Source organism: Ambystoma mexicanum, chromosome 6q, assembly GCF_040938575.1.
Source record: "Ambystoma mexicanum isolate Mex_15411 chromosome 6q, UKY_AmexF1_1, whole genome shotgun sequence".
Taxonomy (NCBI): Eukaryota; Metazoa; Chordata; class Amphibia; order Caudata; family Ambystomatidae; genus Ambystoma; species Ambystoma mexicanum.
In genome coordinates this window covers 1,588,325,086-1,588,349,520 of record NC_090937.1, presented here as the reverse complement: position 1 = coordinate 1,588,349,520, position 24,435 = coordinate 1,588,325,086, and the positions used below count along the sequence as shown (strand labels likewise).

The following is a 24,435-nucleotide window of genomic DNA, read 5'->3' as shown; positions in this document are numbered from 1 at the left end:
CGATCTGTATGCAAAGGGCAGAAACGCATATCGGGACAAAAGCATGAACTAATACATCACATAGGGAACTAGATGACCAGGATGAAGATGGGATCAAAACATACTGTACACAAAAATCTACTACAGAACAAGCCCTAGCTCTCTGAACGCATGACAGGGTTTTGTACTTCTAGCATGAGTTTTCATGCAGGCTCCCCACCTTGGAGAGCATCCAATATTCTCTTTAACTAATCCCCCAAAGCCCTAACAAATTAAACAAAAAAATAAATACACACATTAACAAATGAGGGTATTTAGGCTGCAATAAGAAACATTTCCCCAACCCAATACTGCCAGCAAGCCATAAAGTGCCCCGGCTTCCATTCCTACCTCAGCATCCTGAGACTTTGCAATGTCCACCAGTGTTTTTGCAGCAGGGTGCACAACATCAAGAAGTTTGAGAATCGTAGCACCATCGTTAGAAATAGTTGCTTTTCCTAAAGTAGGAGAGTGTTAAAAAATTTTTTAAAAAAAGTTCACTTCCACAAACATACAAACTAAGTCTACATTTTCTGGAATTTCTTTTCTCTCAGATTAGACGCATCATAGGAAACAAAGAAGTTGGTCGTTAAGCACAGTACTAGCCATTCTCTACCCTACTAGAATCAGCATTCTGATGTTCTTGGATAGGCAGGAAAAGCAATAGTACCCAACTCCTTTTCTATAGTGGAACTAATCGCAGTAGGCAGCATCATGCAAACTGGTGTTCGAGCCAACCTGTCTTTTAAACAGTGTTCAGTTGGGGACTCATTTTGCTGGCATGAAACAGTTAGTGTCAAGCTACAATGAAAGCTGCAACTATTTTTAAATTTGTATTATTTTGGTTTAAACAAACCTTTATAAAAATATCAAAAAACAGTGGACGTTTCATCACATTTAACATTCCACGCCATGGAGATTCCTTAAGTGTTTTATAAAACCAAGAAAGAATGTTAGTTTTCCCATGCCCCTATTCCAGTGTAAGGAATTCCTATGTCATTCTCATGCCTGCTAAGATCAGGCTTATGTTTGTACCCATCACCATCCTTTTCAACCAGTCCCTAGCTGATCGTGTAGTACAGTCTTTCAGATGTTTGCTCAAGTGATTGGTTCTTATTGCGATTCTTGCATTCCACAAGCAAATGGCATAGGATTCGCAAGGGTCTTTAATATCACATCTGCAAATTCCCTCATCCTTGCCCAGTTGTCTTCTAAACAGCAGGACTTCCTTTGTAGAAAGCACATTTAAATGTAGTCTCAAGAACAGGTCTCTAGTGCGAGGGCAGGAATTTGGAGAGATACCCAGGGGAGTGGGTGGGGGCGGCGGGGCTTCCTCCCCCCAGTAGGCCTTTTTTCTTCTTGAAACAATGGTTACTATACAGGGGAGACTACTTCAGAGAGCATAGTAAAAACCCAGCTTGTCATCCCTAAAAGTCAAACAAGTGGTCATGGAAATGGCCCATTCCCAACTGACAGGTCATCTTGGGCAGACCAACACCCAAGCCCAAATTTTTAATGTGTTTTACTGGCATGAAATGCATGCAGACATTAAAATCTTTGTTCAGTCATGCGAATTCCGTCAAAAGACCAGTACACATCTACCACCACCAGTCCCCTTAAGCCACTTCCGATCATTGACGTTCTGTTCTTAAGGATTGGTATAGACATTGTAGGCCCCTTGGAAATATCAAAGCTAGGAAACAAGTACATCTTGGTGATAGTCGATTATGCGGCCTGGTATCCAGAGGCCTTTCCCCTTAGAACCAACACCACCCAACAGATTCTCAAACACCTACTCCTATCTTTTTACGATTGGGGTTTCCCAAAGTAGTATTAACACATCAGGGCTGTACATTTATGAGCAAACTCATTGGGGGCCGAGGGGGGAGTCAAACAATTGTTACACATCACTACTCTGAGAATCTCAGTCTATCACCCACAAACAGATGGCCTTGTCGAAAGGTTTAACAAAACACTGACATATTACGCAAACAAGCAGAATAGGATGGCAGAAATTGGGATGAAATGCTACCTTGGTCTCCCATTGCGGTAAGACAAACTCCCCAGCCTTCTACCCAGTTTCAGTTAATTCATGGGTGGGAGTGTTCGGAAGAATTCTCAGAAATGTGCCAATTCCACCTTAGAGCCCTCCAGCTCTTTGCTAAACTTGAACTTTTTTTATTCGGTTTGTTTTCTGTGTATTTCCTTTGGCTATGGAGTCTAACCCACAGGCATCTTCTTTTCATAAGTCACACAGCACCCTCAGTGCAGTGGCACAGTGAAACCTTTTCAGGCTTTCCCCAAGGTTTAAATACCTTTTCTGGGATAAAGTAGTGTTTCCCAGAGAAAGTAAAGTGAAAGACTTTACTAGATAGAAAGTCGCCTTCCTCCAGCTGTCCCAGCACGTGCTGGAGGGTAACCATCCGAAACTTCTGCGCTTTGATGTATTTGTTGAGACGTCAAAGATCCGAGGAAGTACTGAGAGTATACTCCGGAGCCCCAGAGCCTCTCTGGGACGAGTTCCAGAGCCTCTCTGGGACGAGTTCTATCACGCCCTTTCTCAGCATGGCTCGTAACTCCAGAAGCATCTGTGGAACATGGTTTTCTTTCCTGGCCACAGGTGGGAAACAGGGACACTTCCTTTGGAATTCCAGAGTGTGCCCGTGTGCCAGGGCATCCAGCACCCAAAGGTCGGTGGATATGAACTCCCACACGCTGACGGATTTCGCCAGCCGGCCTCCCACCGGGGGTGCTTAGGTGGGGGCCCGACGCCATCGCCGGATCAGTCCTGTTTAGCCGAGGTCTTGCCACCCGGGGCTCCTTGGCGACGACGGTATCCACCGGTCTTGTTGCGGCCTCTGTAAGCTTCCTGCGACGAGGAACGGACAGCTTGTCGGTACGACGATGCACTTCGGCCGAATCCTTGGAGGCACCCTGGGATTTGCCTACGGAGGTCGAAAAGGACGGCCGTCGTTAATGTAGAGTGCCCAATGCACGGGCCGTCTCAGTGTCGGCTTTGATGGCCTGCAGACTTTCGTCCACCGCTTTCCCAAACAGGTTGTTTCCGTCGAAGGGCATGTCCAGTACCCTGGTATATACGTCCTGACGGAAGTCGGTGGCCCCGAGCCAACTGTGCTGGCGCAAGCAAACACTGTTGCCCATCTGACGAAATCCAGCATCAGCAAGGCCTTGCCAATGTGATCCGACGCCACTTCGCCTTCTTGCAGGATTTCTAGGGTTTTTGCCCGCTTCTCGTCCGGCAGAAGTCCAGGAAAAGTGCGATCTTGAACCACAGCTCCCTATCATAGCGGGCCACGATCGCGAGGGCGTTGGCCGCCTTGATGGTCGTCGCTGCCGATGAGGACTCTACGTCCCATTGAGTCCAGCTTCTTTCCCTTGCTGCCCGGCGGGGGAGGGGGGGGGTGGAGGATGACGCTGTCGCCCCTGCCGCTTTCTTCTTCGCTGCCACGGAGACTACGGAATCCGGGGTAGGTTGCGCCCTGAGGCACATAGAGTTCGGGACCCGGTACTTCTTCTCGTACCGGTCTCTCTTCGCAGGGGCAGTGGCCGGGTTCTTCAAAAGGGACAGACCTTCGTCCCATATGTCGTCCAACAGCGGGACTGAGTACCGTTTTTCTTCTTGGCTTCCCGTCGTTGGTAAAGAAATCCCTCTTTCTTCTGTTCCTCGGGGGCACAGCTGGAAAAGCTCAGAGGCCCTGGCGATCATGGTGTGAAAGGAGCCAATTTCGTCGGGGGGAGTGGCGGAGGTGGGACGAGGCGACGGGAGATCCATTCTGTCGTCACCACCGTCAGTCCCCGTCTCAGTCTTATCTCTCGGCGGAGGGGATGGGATGAATGCTGGGTGGGGCAAGGGGGGGGTTTGGGGGGAGGGATGACTCTCCTCGCTCGCCAGCCTCAGACGGTCCAGGCGCCGCTGGATCGTCCGCTGGGGGTAAGGGCAATCTTATCCTTCTCTCCGTACACAGGGTCTGCAAAGCCATCAGGATTTCTCCCGAGTTATCCTGTGGCTTAGGCATCGGTTGCGACGGGAGCGGCGGCTGGGGCGTGGGATCCTCCGCGTGCGGTTCCTCGTCGGCTCCACTGTCGCCCTCTACATCAACTTTGTCGGGATCATTCCCGTAGGCCCTGGCCTCCCCGAACTTCTTGTCCAGGATAGCTTTGATGCCAGCCAGCTCATCCTCAGAGGAGGTATCTGAGCCTGTTAGGGCCACCGTGCCCCCCCCTCAACCTGGGGTTTCACAGGGGTCCTCGATAGGCTGGAAAGAGGATTCCCTCCGGGGTGGCAAGCAAACTCTAGGCCTGGAGATAGTTTCAACTGGGGTAGCCTCCGTAGGCTTGGCCAGGGCCGCCACGACTCCCTCCATCAAGGTCTTAGCCGGGTGAATCAGGGCCTTTACGACCTTGAGGCCTTCAACTTAGGGGGGAGGGTCACCGCCTCGCTCACCCTTTGCTTTCTCCGTCGGGATAGACCGGGGCTTCTCCCGAAGCTTACTCAGGATCTCCAACTTTCAGAGCAAGCGCTGGCTCGTGGATGATGGCGTTGGTGACATAGCGCCCGGCCTGGCAGCCGAGGAGGCCAAACCAACAGCGCTCCTGGTGCCCGCGGATTCACTGTGCTTTGCCTTTTATTGGGTCCCCGTCGCCGGAGCACCCTCTAAGATCTTAGAAGACCGCTCGGACTACTTCGCCTCCAGCTAGTTGGAGTCGTGAACGATGGTCCCTCATGGTCCGGGCGGACATGTTCTTGGTGTGCTTGTCATCCTTAAAGACGTTCTGCAGTCCACATCCTGGGCAGTTCCTCAACAGTTTGGATCCAGTAGGTGTCCCTTGTCCTGGGACATGTCCAAATCAGGGTAGGCCACAAAGGTCTTCCGGAATCCTCCAAGAAGTTGAATTCGATGAAACTCCGCCCTTGAGGGGCGTAGAAGATTCCAAAACGGGTCCTCGTTGATCGGAAGAAAAATCAGTGGAGCTTGAGGCTCGAATTGACCATAAAAAACTTTGAAAAAACGCAATACGCAGTTAAAGCTCGAGCTACAGCACGAGGACTCCCAACACTTGAACGTGCGGTAAAAACCTGAAGAAGGCTGTCAGAGGAGGGGCTTAGGTAGAGGGCAGTCATTGGCTGGGGGCAGTATGACCCAGAGACCAGTGATTGGTTAATAGTAGAAAGAGTTGAGAAACTAAACTGATTTTTTCTTTACTGAGGATTCCCAGCCTGACGACGGGGAATATTCATGAGCATGTGAATCCATGCCAGACCCCATGCTGTAGACATAAAGGGCTACTAGGTAACTCCCAGCACTCTACATAAGATGGTGTGTGCTGGACCTACAGAGAGAAAAATCTTGGGAACAGTAGTTCACACTTGAAAATAAGCATTATGAGAAATCTAAAGGATTTCTCGTTGACACTGCACTGAAGGTGCAGTGTGTCACCATACAAAAAGTATACACCTATTGAGTTCAAAAACAGTGAAAACACAATCCAAATTAGGAAAACCACGAGAGAGCAAAATGTTTCACTCATTCCAGGGTTAAAATTAAAAATGGTCCTAAAGTACAGCAAAAGAGCTGGGGGTCTCCAAGGTTGAAATCACAGAAATGAGAATTCGCCTCAGAGGGGGTTCCAGAATGTTTGAACGGTTTATAAATTTGGTGCCGTTTGACAAATCTGCGTATACGTTTGGAAAAAGATTTTCTACCCCAAAACGCTGCCTTGAGAGCAGCTCTAGGGATACCCAAAAGAGAACACATCACTGATTAGAAGACAATTTAATTGGCTCTCAACCATTGACAAAATTAAACTTAAAAACTGCATCCCTAACATTCAAATGCCTCAACAATTCAGCACCGGGTTATCTGACAGAAGTTCAAAAGAAGAGTTTCTCATAGACCAACCAGAGCAGCCTACACAAACTGCTTAACAGTTCCTCCCTTCAAAAAGACCACAATCGGAGGGAACAGTTTCCCCGTCAAAGCGGCCCAACTGTGAACTCCCTCCCGTCCACCTTAAGGACTGACCAATCTTACACACAAGATCAGATTAAACACCATCAAGTGGCTTAAAGAAAATGTGTAGTTCCAGCAGCACCCATAACCCAGACTGAACTCAGCTGCTCAATTTTGTAACTGCATATGTATTACATGCTGTACTGCTGTATTGACTTGTATCTCTTGACTATGTAACCTCTGTAACTTTGTAAGCTTAAAGTATTCTTTTTTCCGCACCCTGATACCTACGGGTCTGGCACAAGCTAAAAATAAACAAACCCAATCTTTAATGTTTTCGCAATGTTTGGTGGGAAATTTGTCAAGTGGGGGGTGGGGGTTTGGTCTCAACATTTTTAGATGTCTTATAACTTGGTCCCGTTTGAGGAGTCTGCAGATAAGTTTGCAAAAATAAATATTAAAGACCCAACCTGTGCAAAGTTTGAATGGATTGTGTCATGTTAAGTGACTTCAATTCAGCACTCCAACTAAGTCAATGCCTAGTCTGGGGTGCCCAAGGAAAGCCCTTATTTATAGATTTTTATGACAAGTTCATAGATCTGGATGATAAACCCTTGTATAACACCCCTCTCTTTGAATCCCCCTGACTTCACTGAGCCAAGAAGTAGGTTTGTTTTGCAAATTAAAAGATGTATTTGAAAAATTAAATATATATCACACTTTTATGAATAAATTAATAATTGATAGCACACTTACGAATATAATGTTGAGCAACAATGGGTAATGTTACAATTGCACACTCTTTTCAATCAGTGAGGAGTTAGTATACAAAGGATAAGGTAGCAGAGAACACTTATGGTTTCAAGGAAAAGCAATGATGGAAAGAATGCAGCACAGAAATAAACTGATATGGTTTCAACAAGAGATATGATCACTTTTCCTTGTGACAATTCACTCCCCCCCCACCCCCTATGCAATATAATGAGATGGATATAATGAGATGGAAGGAGAGCACAGAGTTTTCAGGAATACAATCAAATGCAATACAAATTCCAGTTCCCCCCTAGCAAACTTAGAGCAACCGGTATGCTTTAAAAACGGGCAGAAATACTTTTTAATGTGATTTGCAATGAAGTGAAAAATATGGTAAAAATGATTAATTCCCTATAGGAGAGATTCAGGGTAGGTGATGCTACTTAAGATTGGTTCAGGTCAACACTATCAGTGATTCATGAGGGAATTGTCATGTTGAAAACTAATTTCATCAGTTGCAAGCAAAAGACAGCTATTGTCAATTGGAGAAATTGAGTCAAATTGCAATTCGCGGCACGTTTTCCAAATGCGCCGATCGCGATTACAGAAAAACTATAAGGTTTAGGGCTTGTTGGAAAGCTTAGGTTCGTAGCTTTAAAATGAAAGTTAAATCTCGCTTCTAGGACATGCGGTTCAAAACATATGGACAATTTAGTGGAGGTAGATTATCAGAAATAAAGTAAGATTCAAATGACACTTTCACAGGTTTGAAATCACAGAATGGACACGATTTCTATGATGCAGTTCTAGGTAGGTGGAATGGTTTGAATTAGATTTTAAACTAAGATTGGTTCTGCACAGTTCTGGCTGGATACTCACTATAAATTTGAAATAGGCCGTCAAGATCTGGCCAACAGGGTTAGACTGGACTTCTAGCGGGTGGTTCTGAAGTCACCGCTATCTGGGTCAGCTCTGGCCAGAACCAGAGATCCAGACCAGCAGAGCAAAGCACTGGCCATTGGTCACATTAGGCTATCGTGGACATTGAACTAGGATGCTGGATTGGTGTGGTGGATAACGGGGGTGAGTTGGTGAAGCTGGGGTCATGGACAAGCCTCATGCCCTAGGCAATTCAACCATGACTTGCATCCCCATCATGAGCTGCTGATGACACATCAATATGCGTTGCAAAATATATTTTTGTTAAAAGGAGGTTTATAGTTTTCCTATATGTAAAGGGAATTAATGACATACAGTGATGTAACCTGACATTTTCACCAATAAAAACCAAATTCAGTGAAAAAAAAACAAAAAAACAAAGGGGCGTTATAGTTACAAGTCAAATCGAAAAACCAAAGAAATTCCCCAGTTATGGTAAGCTATGCAATCATAACTAGCACCACCGCCATGCACTGCTAACAGCAACACAGTAACGTTTATTACACCTTGCGATCAATTAGAACCGCAAGTAGTAAACTACTTAAAAGACTAACAAAGGCACATTCACCATGGGGTGCTCTTGCTAAAGAGCACCAGCACTTTACAGTTAGTTCAGTTTAACAGAACACTAATATAGTAAAGCAAATGAAGACAGACAAGTAATACAACAGTTAAATATAAGCAAGCAATAAAAAGGGAAGGGATGCACAGCTTTATAAAACACAATAAAGCAACATTCTTAAAAAGCCCTTCTCTTCCTTAAGGAGATGGGGCTTAGCACCCTAAAATTCTTTGCAGGGAGATATCCAGCCCTACAGATGTGGTGTAGAGCCCACTTTTACTCCATAAAAAAGGCAGAGAACATCCCGAAAATACTAAATGGGAGTAAAAATACTCCCAACAAAAAATTTGAAATAGATATTCAAGAGCTCCCTCGTTTCACTCACACAGCTCCAGGGATTTGTTTGGACTGGTAGTACACGTAGTGCCACAGAAAGAAACTAGTATTACTGCCCGACAGAAGCAATATAAATGCATCATTTAAGGTTCATGAATAACTTTGGTGCAAACAAATAAGGTAACATTTGTTTTCCATTTGTTTTCCATTTAATGCGTTTTTACTCCTAGTCCCATTTGCAAATGGGACTTTTTTCTCCCTAAAAATCATTTTAATGGTAACTTTCAAAAATAGGGTTTTAAAAACTCCACTTCAAAACTATAACCGGAGCAGTTGGACAAGTGTTCAAAGGCAACATGTAGATGAAAGTATCTCAAATAATGAAGAACAAAGCAAGCAATGTCCGAGGTACTCTCCCCATCCCACCACCATATTGGAAGCCTGCAGGATTACAACCAGGCAAGTTAGATTAGCATTCATTTGAAGAACAGGGATGTCAATTTCGAACAGGTATGCCTTGCAATAACCTTTTCAGATGGTGGAAGCATCCCCACGAATTGGGTATGTACAATAGCATAAAGACAAGACCAAGTAGTAATGGTGTAAACATTAGGACATCCAGGAACCAGACAAAAAACAAAATGTATATTGAACTCAAACCATATGCAGAGGGGTTAGAAACAGATGGTTAGTAAACACTTCTGAATCCTCTTGACCCACTTATTTCATGCCTTGGTTCCACTGGGAGATGTGGCCAGCAACAGAGACACGGACCAGGATGTGGGCTGGGGCAAGACAGTCTCAGCCCCACATATTGCTTTTTTTTCTAGAAAAGGGCTTGCCTTATAGGGACTTATCCAGCCCTTGCATGACCAAAGAGTCTGTGCTGCAACCATGTACATATAACCCAGTGGTTGGGTTATTCCAATAGGATGCTTATCTACCGTTTCCCAGGTTGTGGTACCCCTTCTGATTAAAATGTATTCCCATAATATGAACATTTCTCAAAACTTTACTAAAGGGATATGCTTCTTTATTGTGCTTTGATTTGACCATCCACAAGGCCTTTGCCAATTATGGTGTCACGCAGCACCATCCAGAAACCACCTCCTCTTAGACCTCTCAAAGCATCCACCACATCAGACTACTTCAAAGCAGAATTTAACGGTGCTAGGCTTCAGAAATAAGCTGGTCTCTGCAGGCAGCACTCACCTGAAAAATCTGAGTAAACCAACTAAATGTTCCAGATCAATCATTTTGAAGCAGCATAAAGCCCCTACAATGCAAATACGTCACCCAATATAAATCAAATTTAATCTAAAGCTTACCTCTATCATCAACAATCAGCTTATCCATCCCACGTGGGCCCAGCGTGGTGCGAACAGCCTCTGCAATGATCTGGCAGGCATTGATGTTACTGACTAACTGAGGGACACCCTGGGAGGTATCAGTCCCTTCCTTCAGCAGAATCACTGGTGTGGGCTAAAGAGAAAGAGGAGAATTTGTCAACATCACTGTGCTAGATTAGTGTGCCAGAGTTACTAGTGAAAAACCAAAAGAATGTTGGATAGGAATTAACGTCACTGTTAGACCAATTCTCAGTTGTGTGGTTCAGAGGTTTGAGGCACAGACCTCAGGGGGATTTAGGAGACCCAGGTGTTTTTCCAGCAAGATTTCCCTGGTTCCCTTGTTGGCAATAATTGCTGTAAAGTGAAGGGCAATGCTTCAGGGTACAGCATAAGACAATATTCAGTTATGTGGTGCTCGCACTAAGAAGTCACTAAAAATACCTCATGTTCTGTTAACAGGCAAGGAAACTATTCAGTCATTATTACAGGGTCATCCTGTGGGGATAATACTTGGGATGTAGCTAGCAAAATCCCCACACGTGAAGTCTTTACCACAAACCAATACACCCAAACAGGTAATTGTGCAATATACACAGGGGACAGGGTGTTTTTGGGACATCGTAACAGACTTCAGGACTCGCAGTCTGCACGCAGAGTTGCAGCCAATAAGTCTTGGATGAATACTAAAAAATAAAAACTGGTAAAACGTTTGGTAAACCAAACAGGTGGGAAAACAGAAAAAAGAAAAAAAAAAAAAGACCCAACAAGCGGCAATGTTCTTTCTACTTGCATGTAAAAATAAGCTCGTTAATATTAAAAAATTATAAGGGCTTTAAAAGAAAAGAAAATACAGTACAAGGTAAGCAAATACACATTTCCCAATTAGGCTAGAAGTTTCAAGCGACCAAGGGAGACCAGAATTATAGATTTGGGGCAGTCTTCAGTGAGAAAGCGTTAACTACAGGTTCTCAATGGAGAGACTACCACAGAAATCCCTTGGTCTAGAGGAAAAGACCAAGAAGGCGGTGTGAGCGGTGTGAATTCTCTGCTCACGACCACGCCCCCAAGACAACCATAACAGACCACCAGCTTCAAACAATACATGCAGTGTCAAAGCGCAGTACTGCACAGTGTACCCAATACAGCCCCTGGAGAAACACAGGGGTGAATTCCAGGGAGGAATGGGTGAGGCCGGAGTGTCAGACTGCACCATGGCTGTACTGCGTTAGGAGACGGGGACTGGAGGGGCAGAGTATCGCTTGCGCCCCCCCCACCTCTCACTAAGTAGAGAACAGATCAACACATGGGTGACCAGGGCAGGAGCTCAAGAGGAGCCCACAGAATTGGACATTGTTCGTGGTCATGGCCAGATTGCATGCCAGTGACTCTGCATGCCACGACTGCAGCATTGGCGGCAGCTCTTGGTGCATGGGTCCAGAGCACCCCCCCCCCCACAGGAATACAAGAATGGCGCCACTGCTGACTCTAGAGCTGGTGGCGGGTACACCAAACATGTAAGCTCTTCCTCCTCCAAGTTGCCTGCCCATTGCAGTGACACATTCAGAAGGGGAGCTGCTTGAGAAAGTGAGATCAAAAGATTCACCTGCCCTTCCGGCTACGGTTCCTCCCGCTCCAGAGGCATTGTGGAGACCAAGCACTAGCACCTAGAGAGGAACTGAGGTACCCAGTCTCTGGGGAGGAAAAAGAAAAAAAAATGGGGGCCTTGGTGGCAAGCTAGAAGCAGCATAATCACAAGAGAAACAAAAGCACCCGAGATGTTTTGCAAGGCCCCACCAACACGGGGAGTGTCGTCCCCAACCACACCAACAATGTAATAAAGCAAACATCACCAAGCAGTATGATGTGGGAGACTAACAGTAGACAAGGCTGACAAGACTGGGATAATATAGGTCACAACAAACTGGTAGGAAGCAAGGAATTTCCAAGATAAGAGTTAGGCATACCAGCCTTCCTGAACACACTGGACGCATCCCAACAGATGAGTGAATAACTGAGCACTGGGGCTGACTGCACCAGCGTACATGCCCCCTCGCCACTGAATTACTGTTTCAATCACTCCAGTCAATGAAAGAAGCCTTTCCAAGTGGAGGTGGCCATTCTGCATTCAGAACTGGCGGAAGCAATTGTTGAAAGGAGATAGCAACTTGGGAGGGGGCAGATAACGCATCGATAAGGTGAACAGTTGTAGAGAGGACAATCTCAGATTCAGAAGATGAAATGCCTAAAATCTCAGATCGTGGCGGAGCACCTACAATTGAAAAGAAAAGATCTTGAAGAGCATGCATAGCAGGGTTCGAAATTGAGTGGAGCTGGGAGCTATTTAGCTCCTGCTTCTAGCATAGTAGAGCCTGGTTAGCTTGAAACCAACAGCTACATTTAGTTCGTATGGCCAACTGATATCTTCCAAACATGTCAATGTGACATTGAGTATTTGAGAATGTTAATAACACATGAATTAGAACACATCCAGTTTACATTTAAACACAATGGTTCATGTTAAGGCGCATCTCTGGCCTGGTAGCTCCTGCCTACAGGGTGATGGCAGACACCCAGGAACTGGTTTTAGCTCCTTGTCATCGAATCAATTTCGAACCCTGGCATAGGGACAACCTCTATATAAGATTCTTGACAGAAGGAGACAGAATCCTGTGCACTCGAACCGTAAAGTTGTACCGAGTGATCCCACAAACGGCAACATGGGAATCAACAGAGCACACAGGATTGGGCCCACAAGAATGGAGAAAGACTGAGGCCCTTGAGACATTGGCAAAATTACTTGACAATGTAAAAGAAGCAATATTTAACAATGCAAGAATTGGAAATTAATTGACTTTCTGGATAGCAAAGTGCAGTTCTTCCAAGATTTGTCACAAACTACACTTGACAGTCAAAGGAAACAAACCAATAACAGAAACTTCAAGATACAAATTGTCTTTCCTTTGTTGGAATAGAAAAAGAAGGGCAAGTCTATACTATTCTCACTGGAGGCCGTCCTTAAGCCCAGAGCTGGCCAACTAAAATTCCTAGAAGGGAAACGAAAAAGAAGGACTTACCTATGACTGGAGGAGGTGATGGAGCTTAGGATGGAAGCTTGGACTAAAGGAGCAAAGTCAAGAGCACTCTTGAGGTCCTCGACACCTCTAGATACAGAAATCAGAAAACATGAGAAATATACATACAACTATGATCCATGCAGATGGCTGGAATCGCAGGGCAATACGCATAGGGGAAGCAAGGAGACGTGATGTATAAGCACATCATTGATTCAATAAGGGTGTCTAAAAGAGTATTGGTCCAGAGAGTGGCATACATCAGATACAGGAAGGATAGCTAGAGGACAGTTCAAAGAGTGAGAAAGGACGAGAGATAATTTTATTTTACTTTGTTTAGTGCTGGCCCTAACCAAGAAGAGTGCCTCAAATCGTCAAAGCTTGAAAAGGTGGGAGTTGAAAAAAGTAAAATGTTTTCAGGAAAGGATAGGAAGATTAGGCTAGACAAGTGATGGCAGTGGAGAATACATGTGTGGGGGAAACAAGTATGTTTTGGTGAAGTGTGCAAGCGAAGAGGTAGGGTGTTCCATGCCCTGGGTGCCCAGTGGATAAATGCTTGTTTTTGTATGCAGGCAATATCGCAGAGTGCAACGTGTCAAAGGTGTTGGCTGGCTTGTCTGGGCGATGGGTTTGCGTAGTTTTGGGGTGGATGGCTTTGAATACAATGCAGAGTCCTTTGAAAGCAATTCTCTAGGGTATGGGGAGCTGGGTAAGAGTGGGGGTGATGTGTGAATGTTTAAGTAGGTGAAGGATGAGTCTGGCTGTTGCGTTTTGTATGGCTTGCAGGGATGGGGGTGCTGTTAGTGAGTGCAGTGAGGAAAGCATTGCATAGTTCAGCTTCGAGAACCAGTGCGGAAGTCGTTAGGAAGAAGGATATGACCAATTTTGCATAGGAGTTGTAGATTGCATATTTTTGCGACAGCAGCTTTAATGGAATGTTACGGAAAGAAGGGGGTAAAATCGATGGTGAAGCCAAGGGATAGGACTGGAGTGGAAAGGGATATGTGGGTTATCCATGGCGAGTTCTTTGATCCAGGGGGTGGGGTTGTGTTTGAGCCTTGGGATGGAGATTATTGTTTTGGGTGGCGGTGGAGAGACAGCATAAGTGTGTGGAGTTGTGAAGGGAATGACATTTGGAAGTATCTGTGCATTGTCTGCATATTGGTTGAAATGGATGCAGTCTTTGTCATGGGTCTTTCCAAGAGATTAAGCATATAGGCCTAAAAGGAGCAGAGATAGGGAGGATGCTTGCAGAAACCTATACTTGACAGGGGTGGAGTCTGATCGAGAGCATGGGGGCAGTCAGTGAAAAGTGTATGGTGCCACATATTCATCCTGTGGGCTCAGACGTCTTACAGAATGGTGGTCGATGGCGTCAATGTCTGCAGAGGTCAAGGATTGTGATGATGTGGAGGTAATCGCTAATGTGAAGAGTGGCAGTCTCAGTGCAGTGTCTGGGCCGAAGGCCAGATTGGAAGGGTTTAAGTAGGTTGTTTGTGGTGATGTGTTGATGCATTTGAGTAGATCGGGGAGCGTGGGATGTTGAAGGGATCGTTTTTTTGAGGAGCGGTGAGATTAGTCCAATTTTTTGTTGAGCCAGTGGGGAGAAAGGGTGGTGGTGCAATTGGATCCACTTTGAGGTGGGTATGCATCATCCAGCAAGTGTGCTAGTTTTGTTTTGTCAGCGATAGTGATGAAGGCGTCAGTGTCAATGGGGTCTAAGGTTTGGAATGTTTGGGGTAGAGGGGTGACTGGGAGAGCCGTCTTGATTTGTATTTTGGAGTTGAAGTTATTCATAAGGGAGTAGCATACATCAGTGGATGGTATTCATCATTGTCAGAGGGGCTTGACAATGTTGAATAGTTTTTGAGTACAACTGGAAAGCTTGGGTGGCTCTGGTATTGCTGGTTTGCATTTGTTGCGACAGAGTGAGGGGTGTCCTGGTTGAGGGCATGGGTTCTTTTGCCAGGTTCCTTCTAGGTGCCTAGTTCCATACTTTATAGAGAGGAGGAACTGTTGAATCATTGTTTGTGGAGGTGGTCTGGTTTTTGTAATTTGAGGGGTGTAATTTTGCTGTTGTACTGTTGAGTAGGATGGAGGGATGTACATACAGTGCTAAAAGGTAGGATTGTAATGTGTTGGGATGTCTGGCTGAGCAGTGGTGGGAGATTGGGGGGAGGTTGTATCATGTGGTGTGATTGTGTGTTGTAGCTTGAGCGTGACTGGGATAGCAGAGCGGTCAGATGACTAGATTCCATTATCCACTGAGATATTGTTGCTTGCGATCAAAATGCCCAAAGTGGTACCAGCAGTGTGGGATAGGTGATGAGTTGTGCGAGGTCACATGGGGCGAGTGCACCAAGGATTATCTTTAGTAAGGGGTTGGTGCCTGGAAGGGAACTACCAGGGTCGACTTTGCCATGGTAGATGTTGCAGGGGTAAGTGTAGTCATTAGTAGTGAAGTCAGTCAATGTAGAAGGTGGTATTGATAAATCAGGATGGACAAGTGAAACATGTCGTCATTGATAGGTACAGTGAGCTCACAAGAGTGTACCTTAGAGACTATGGAGGAGGAAATCGATAATGGCTGACACAGTAGGCTCACTACACCCAAGAGTAGTCGGCTGCTCTGAGGTGTAAAAATATTACACTTACGAACAGCTGCCTCACAGGAGACCCATCTTTAATACGGTCCTGGGTAAAGGGACTACCCACTGCTGGGACACGTGTCCCTGGTGTGTAAAATGGTGGGTGTGGCGCTGTTATTTCATAAAGACACCCTTTATACTTCATGAGCATAAGACCCAGAAAGCAGGTATGTTAATGGGGCACGACACTCGTGAAAACAGAATGGACTATCTTTCCATGCCCCTTTCTATGCCCCAAATACAGCAGAAGAAACAAGTCATGACAGGCTACATTAAACTGGGCAAATTTGCTAAATGACAAATGATAGGGGATATGAACCTAGTTATAGATAAGCTTGACAGACCTCGCAAACCATAAATTCACCAGTAGCTAGAGGGTCATGCAGGTTGTTAGGGCTAGCCGATACACGGCGAGTGCTCAGACTAAAACAATATACCCACTATTCACACGAACATAAATCCTTTTCTGGGATATTATATCCATGAATCAGAAGAAAAATGTGCACAATATTGATTTTGAAACCATGACTCGCTGGCGGTGCTGGCCTCATTCCACTACCTAGAGACACTACCGACAAAGTCAATGGCTCCTACCCTCAGGCATCCTGTATGACCCTAACCTGACAAAAAAAGATCAGACAAGCATCCCCCCCACTCCCCCCCCCCCCCCCAAGGATCCCAACTAGGCGCATAGTGGGATATTCTTAAAGCAGTGGCATGGTGCAAACTTGGCTCGATCTGTAGCTATGGGGCGGCTTAGAAATCAGATGTAGGGACAGCTATTGGAAGAGCACAAACAAAGGATGCAACAAAAAAATCAGCTCTGAACTCCAAGAGTAAAAATCTGACCATTTACTGTTAAAAGTAAAACACTGCTATGAGTACGGTAACAGGCAGGGAAGAAATCAAGCGGCAGGTAAACCCTATTTACACACACTATCTAATGAATGAGATAGTACAGAAGGTGGGGATGAATTGTATAAATAAGGACATATGTCATACCTATACAGAGCCAAAGAGAGATACTGCATCACAACTGGCATACTTGGAAGAGGTCATACCAGGGTTGCAATGATACATAATCGGTGTCATCCAGAGACCCGCAGGCGGTCCTCAAAGCGATCAAATAACTGAAGCCCAAGAAATCACTGGGACCAGATAGCTTCACAGCCTCCTTTTCTGTAAGTTAGATTCTCACAAAACTGCTGATCAGGGTTTTCAGCACCATCATAGAAAGGGACAGGGGTGTGGGGGAACCGATCTACCTGCACCTTTTAAAGAGAATCGCATAACCTTAATCCAATGTACGAGCATCAATGCAAGGCCCATTGTTGTATTCAAATATTTACTAAATTACTGATCAACAACATACTATAATATAGCTAGTCTCTAGCAAACCCAGACCAACCGAGTTTGTGATGGGCAGAGTAATGACAATTACAATGGATAAGGAAAACAGGTCGACAAAGTAAGCAACCCTTTCCACATGTAGCTTTGGCCCACTAATTACCAACATATTGGCAAATTATAAAAAGCACACTGCGCAGATTCCGGTCAAAGGAGAACACACGGAACAGATTTACTCAAATTAAACCAAATCAGAAATACTGATCAATGTACTTCCTGGTGAGGAGGAAACTTAAATCCTGTTACCTCTTTAATTGGGCCAAGAATGGTATAATTTAACTGGGGATTAAAGTAACAGCTAACCAGAGAATCTCTTTAGCAGCAATTACCCAAATTCATAAGATTACAGATGAACCATCTCAATTGGCCAAATTCCACCCATCATGTTTTGGTAGAATGGCGGTAATCAATTAATCCCTAATCTATTTCAATGGATCGTGATAGCACAGCGTAAGAGGAAGAATGCAAGATGAAGATACTAAACTTTGTCGGTCCAGAGGCTCCAAGCAGGAGTAGACTGAGGAAATAGCGTTCTGGAAATTGTTATACTGTTACTTGGCATCTCAGAGCAAACCAAAAATAAGAGTGGGTACAAGCATGCACGGAAGGAAGTGGGTATTCATGTTATAATCGGTTGTAGGAAGACATCTCTGGATATAGACTGGGATGCTGGAGCATTTACAAGCCCCCAGCCCATATTGGAACCCCATATCAAAAGCCTCCATAGAAGCCCAAAGCCAGCAAAATATAGGGAAGCTCGCCATCCCAGTCACCATTTACACCAATCAAACTGGAAATTCACCGGGGCTATGGGATCCGGATTTTACTAGGTAGGCTGCACAGGGTTTCTCTAAACTAGGTGGCATTTCACATAAAAGTGAAATCGATTATTAAGCTTAAAACCGGATTACAATCTAAACAAGAAATACAGATATTTGCACGTCTGCCACTGGATTCTAAACGCACTAATTAAGTGCAGCAATAAATGTCCCAACTACTGGGGAAAGTGTTTCAACTGCCTGCCCACACGATTGCCAAACGCAGGGTTTGAAATTGCTGGGAGCGATTTAGCCCCTGCTTCTACCCTAGGAGAGCCTGGTTAGCTTTAAAGCAACAGCTAGCCGGAGCTACTTTTGGCTCCCATGGCCACTGGTGCCTTACAAACATGCATAGGTGACTGAGCGATTGAGGAGGTTAATAATGAAGAATGAAGGCACACATCAGGGTTCAAAATTGTAGGAAGATGGGAGCTCCTGCTTTTAGCCCAAGAGCCTTATTAGCTTAGCACCAACAGTAAAGAGGGGCTACTTTTGACTCCCACGACCAACTGATGTTGAAAACGCACACACCCCAATTCGAATTTTACACTCTGCATTTGGGACAATCTAGAAAACTTGTTCTTACGAAGAGGTACATGAAAAATGGGAAGTCCAAAGATGTAGCATATTATGTTAGAAAAGGTGGCCTGCACATAGTGTAATGAAATATGATGGGGCTCTACTGCTTACGAAGAGCAGTGCCGAACGGATTGTCGATCCTCTTTACAGGAAATCAAAATGTAGGAGTTTTCAATATATGGTACACCCGTAGTAAAGTTATATTGGGAGCCGAGGGCATCGCTTGAAGCTCCAACGATGTGGACGCTTCTTCTGTGTGAAGCATGGCACATTGATTGACATGCCGAACTCTGGTCCGAGAAGGTTGCGACTGGTTTAAGAACCAAGCAGCGAAAGGTGAACTGGAGGTGGAGGGGAGGGCGGTGTAGGCTTCTCGACCCAGATGCAGAGAAAATCTAATGAAAACGGCTCAGTCGGACCCGCATCAGAGGCCCCTCAAGATGGTTGCCGCATCACCAGCCAAGACCTGAGAGCCGCCTCCCTCCTTCCCTCGCCCTACCCCCAACGAAAAGACAATCCAGCAAGGACAAGTATTAGTGTTGTAATGCCTTGTTGAAGGATAGGAGGTTTCAGGAATGTTTGGAGGAATACAGGATGCTTTAATTTTTAGACCAAAACGACATTTGCACTCTCCAGTGGCTAGTGACATTGGACTCTTGGCGAGTAAGAAATGGTGTGCTGTGCATATGTTTAGAATTGTGGTGGCATATGACCTTTTTAAGGCTGGCTAGTAGTAGAATCTGAACTGGAGCAATGATATATTGGATCTCATGAGGACAGTTGGGAAGCAGCTAAGGCACCTTTTAGAGGCCTGTTGATTAGAGAAGGATCTAGAAAATAGAAGGAAAGGGTCTAGGGGAAATGCAATGCAAAAGAGATACAAATAGGGGGACAGTCCAAGGAGAGACAGTGGGAGGGGAGGGATCACAACTTGGGCGACAGGAGCTTAATGCCTGGTTTGTGACAAGGTATTTAATAAACATTTCTGAAACAGAGAATTTAACAGAAGAGATAAAATATACTCTCCTAGCCTTTAGATTACAGGCACAGATGCTGGTCAGAGGGATTCACAAACTTCAAAACTAGGAGGGAGCGAAATCACATGAGGGACATCACTGAGTGTTTGGCCATAGTCTAAGCAATTTAATCAAGCAGAGATAGGTGACCCTAGAGGCCGGAGGTAACGATTATCTAGAGGACTTGGAGACCTTCCACAACTCACACGGCTCAGGCTCCGAGATGCCAATAACGATAGAAGAGGTTCAGAATGCAATTAGCGCAGGATACGGGTGTGGGCTGTTGAGGGGACAAAGTGTAGGGTTTTATTAAAAGGGTATCAGGGAAATGGTCCCTCTTTTTGGTTAAGCTTTTCAAGGAGGTGGGGTGAAGACAGGAGACACCCTACCTTCCGCTTTAGAGGCCTTGATTGAGGAGATCCTGAACGAAGGGGAAACCCCTTTTAAGTGTGCCTTCTACAGGCCCATCTTTTTGCTTAACTTTGATCCAACGATCCAAGAGTTTTATCTAGATTAGGAGGGGGGCTCCTTAACCCGGTTCACCATGATCAGGTTAGTTTTGTAGCTGGAAGAGAAGGAGCCGATATAGTACTCTTGATTGCAGGGTTCGAAATTGCCAAGAGCTAGGAGCTATATAGCCATGGGCAGCCTGGTGAGCTTTAAGCCAACAGCTACTTTGGGTTCCAAGCAAATGGCACTGTATAAACAGAGCCATGCAATTTTAACTGTATAGTTTTGGGAATGTGCATAAAAAGAGAAGGGAATGCCTAAGTGACGTTTAAAATGTAATGGATAATCTAGAATAGACAGAGTTAGTGTTTGCATCTTGCTAGATTTACTGCATGTACTTACTAGTTCCCCAGAGGTAGCTCCTTATGGGTGATGATAGATACCCAGGTGCTGCTTTTTACTGCTGGTCAGCAGATCCTAATTACGATCCCTGGGATTGGATGGCACCCTAGAAGGAGAAACCAGCTAAACCGGTCTTGCGGTCACTGGATGAAGAAAAAGCTGTTGACATGGTCAGTAGGGGTGGATAGGGGCGGGGCTGCTAAGAACAAGGGCCTTGTATATGGCCTCTAGAGCTTCAAACTGGGGAGCTGAACCCCTGGGCAGAGGCTGAAGAACATCAGGAGAGGGGGACCAAAACGCTTTAGAAAATAAAAAAAAAATAATTCTCATTTCTTTTAAAAAAGGATTATGATATTGTCAAAACAATAAGTGGAGTGCTTTTAATAGAAAATATAAGCAGTAGACAATCTGCTTACATTTTAAAGAGCATGGGATTCCCCTGGACATCCTTTGGGCCTCCTAGGAGGGGACATCCCTAAGTGGGGCCATTTACACAAGGGGCACTCAGTATGAAAATGTTTGAACATCAATGCTCTAGAGGTGACGAGTGAACATCGGAGAGTGGGGTGGTGGGACGTGTAGCAGAGTTGCCCCCTATCCTCCCTCCTATTTGCCCTAGTGATGGAACCCCCTGCGGTGGAGATTCGGAAAGCTTAGCTAATCAAGGGATTTTTAGTAGGCGAGAAGGAGTTCAACTTAAGGCTCTTTAGAGACTATACATTTTAGGGATTCAATGGAGCCACTCAATTAAGGAAATTGATATTTTTGGGAGTTTCTCTGGCTTTAAGGTAATTTTAGAAATTCGTCCCGATGCCGTTGGGAGGGGAAGTGAACATATTCATTTTATTTGTTTATTGTGCATTTGTAAGGCGCTTATACATCAAGAAATTGCGTTTCAAAGCGCCCACAGGGCAAAGGGGAAGAAACAAGGGAATAAAACAAGACAATGGAATAAAATAATGAGCAAAAGGCAGAGGCCATCCTACTAGGTCTTACGAACATTCGGAACGTGCAAGTGCAGTCAGGGAGACGGAACGGGAAACGGGGAGGGGGGGGGGAGTGCTAGAGGTTCCACAGAAGGGGGGTGGGTGCCAGGGAGCCAGTTGTGGGGCAACTGGTGCCAGGCAGTGACCACTTGGTAGGAGAGTGATCACCTGCAAGTACAATAAGTGCAGGCCTGTGAGACAACACAGGCCAGTGGGTGTCCAACGGTAAGGGGAGGGGGAGAGTGGAGGCTGCAGGCGATGGACAGAAGGCTAGGGCCCAGAAAGACAAATAAGGCAGGTCACCAATCTCAGCAACTAGGGGTTAGCACGTGAGGTAGATGGGGGGGGGGGGGAGGAGGAGGAGAAGGATAGTCTCGAGGGGCTTGCAGAATTTGAGGAGATCGGGCTCAAGACAGAAGGGGAGCTGTCCCAGAGGATGGTGCCAGCAGAGCAAAGTTATCGGCTACCTGCTTAGAGAAGCGATTGACAAGCAGAGAGTTGGAGCCAGAAGATCGGAGAGATCTGGAGGGAGAGAATTTAGTGAGAGCAAGTTGTAGATCGCATGGTCCCAGGCCCCAGACAGCCTTATGGATAATGCAGAGGGATTTGAATTTGATCCTTGCAGCAACCGGGAGCCAGTGGAGAGATTTTAGGGCTGGAAAGACGCGACCGCCATGCCTTGAGACCAAGTACAAATCTTGCAGCTCTATTGTGGATTAGCTGGAGGGGCGGAGGGGAAGAGGGTAGATTGAGGACAGTGAGGGTACCTCTGAGGAGGTGCAGTTGGAAAGGGTTCTTGGCAAGGTCGAGGATGTGGGGAAGGGAAGAGAGGTGTTTCTTGCTTCATAGGATGGAGAGGGGGGCCATAGAGGGTGGCCAGAGTGAAGGCAGGAAAGGAGGAACAGGCGTCCAACAAGAAGGACCTCAGTCTTGCTGTCATTGAGACTGATCATTAGAGGTACACCAAGATTGGATAGCATACAAGCAGTCAGGAACGGTAGCGAAAGTGGGAAGAGGTTCAGAAGGAAGTTTGAAAAAGAGTTGGTGGCTCTGCATAACACTGGAAGTGCAGGCAAAAAGTGGAGATAAACTGGGCAAGCATGGCGAGATAGATGTTAAACAGGGCTAGAGTATAGAGCCCTGGGGAGCACAAGTGTGGGGGGAGGAGAAAGAACCCAGAATATAGCCTTGGCAGGATGGTCAGTGAGGGAGGTTAGCCTGTCTAGTGCCCGCTCCGAGATAAACAGGGTATTATGGAGCCGCTTTATGAAGATAGAGTGGTTGACCAGCAAGCTGTACCATTCAAACGAGAACGATTTCTTCTGGCAGAATATGCATAAGTGGATTCAGAACCATTGCAGATTCATTTAAGTAAAGAAAAAGATTGACGGTTATTTTTGTAATCAAAATTGGTACCAATGACCTTTCATATTCTGAAACTAAAGTTTTGTTTTGCAGAATTACTTAACTCCTTCAGAACGTAACGCAAAACAATTAAGCAACTTTGCACTGCAAACTGGTACTCATACACCAATTCCATTCTTCTATAAACAAGTAAGCAGTAGCCTTGGATGAGAGAATGCGAGTGATGCACATTACTTGGACAACGCACGTGAACCCAAAACTGTAGGTCCCAATGACTAAAAGGGCAAATCTGTATAGTCTTAGTAAGCCATAGCACCCAGACTACACAGTGCCTCTTCTTAGTAAACTGGTAACAGTGGTGCCTAGACGAAAAGCCTGGGCACTGTGACAGGACCTTTATGCAAGTGGGGATTATTTACACAGGAAGTGCCAAGTCTAATTTTACAGAGTATAATTTACACCCTCGAGCCCTCATTTTATCCTATTTTTGTGCAGGCTAGCTTCCTGCCGATTTCCCCAAAATATTCACTGTCCTGCACAAACAAGGTCTCTGGAAAATCTCTTAATACGAGTGGACCAATGACGCTACTAATAGGAGTATGTGTAATAGCACTGTGGTCGCTTAAAATGTGCAGCCCTTTCCATTTGTAAAGGTAGGTACATGTCACAAAAAGGTAGCAAGGTTAGGGTCATACGACAAACGTTGCATTCATGTACAATTTTCAGAATGTTAGGTCTGCATTTTTTTTTTGAAAATTGAATTTTTATTAAGGTTTTGTGATTATAACATAGGCAATTCAATAGTACAATCGGCAGAACAAATGAACATGAACAATCACAACTTTTATGTCCCCCCTTTTCCCTCCCACTCCCTCCCCACCACCCACTGGCTCCCCCCTCCCTCTCCCACACCATGGCACGATAATAAATAATAATCACAGGGTTCAACACGTTATCTTCACAATGACATATCACCGGTACAAGGCAAGAACAGAATAGGGGTGAGGTCACTCGAAAGGCAAAGGCCATGGCCTGGCAACAACATCTCCCGCACCAGTCTGTCCCTTCACACTCGGGGAGGTTTAATTAGACAAACATTTGAGTCCAAGCAGGCCATTCCAGGTGTTGCTCAAGTCTTATACCGATCTTCCATATTTGTCAAAGAAGGGAAGCCACAGGCCCTCAATATTGGACCAAGATTCGTCTATCAAATGAGTTAAGAATTCCATGTCATAGATTGCTCGTACCTTAGAGACCCACTCTCTCTCTCCTGGGGGTTGAGGCGATTTCCACTTTTGGGCCCAACAACACGTTGCTGCTACTAGCATCACATGCAGCATGTGGTCATGTTTCACCTTTGGTCCCCCTTCCACTTCAATGCCAAACACCACCAACCAGGGGGACAGGGTCCTTTCCACCCGCTCTACCCGCCTAGCAGCTCCGCTTCCCCTCAGCCTATGGGCCAAGAGAGTTCCCACCCTATCCCCCCCCCCCTCTCGTAATATCGCCGTTTTGTGTATCTCATTTTCTTTACCACTTCACCCATTAGGAGTGTGTGCAGGGCCTGTCTCTTGTCTCTCATTTCGCCCAGGAGTTTTTCTCGGTCTACGTTGCCACTATTGAGCTGTGCCCTCATGTCCCGTAGTTCCCCGCGGAGTCTAGACTCCACCAGCGCCCTCTCCCTTTTTTTACTGGTGCCTTCTGCGATAAGGAGACCCCTGAACGTGGCCTTTGCCACCTCCCAGACAGTGGCCATTGTGACCT

At 45.7% G+C, this 24,435-nt stretch overlaps 1 protein-coding gene across 1 annotated transcript in view; it reads right to left on the bottom strand.

Annotated features, from left to right (window-relative positions):
* Nucleotides 1-24,435, bottom strand: part of CCT7 (chaperonin containing TCP1 subunit 7) — a 144,787-nt gene that overhangs the window by 84,212 nt on the left and 36,140 nt on the right. Inside the window, exons 2-3 of the mRNA XM_069632310.1 lie at nt 9,909-10,062; nt 370-476 (exon numbers count right to left, since the gene is read on the bottom strand). Coding sequence (XP_069488411.1) covers nt 370-476; nt 9,909-10,062 — 261 coding nt within the window. The remainder of the gene's footprint in view (nt 1-369; nt 477-9,908; nt 10,063-24,435) is intronic.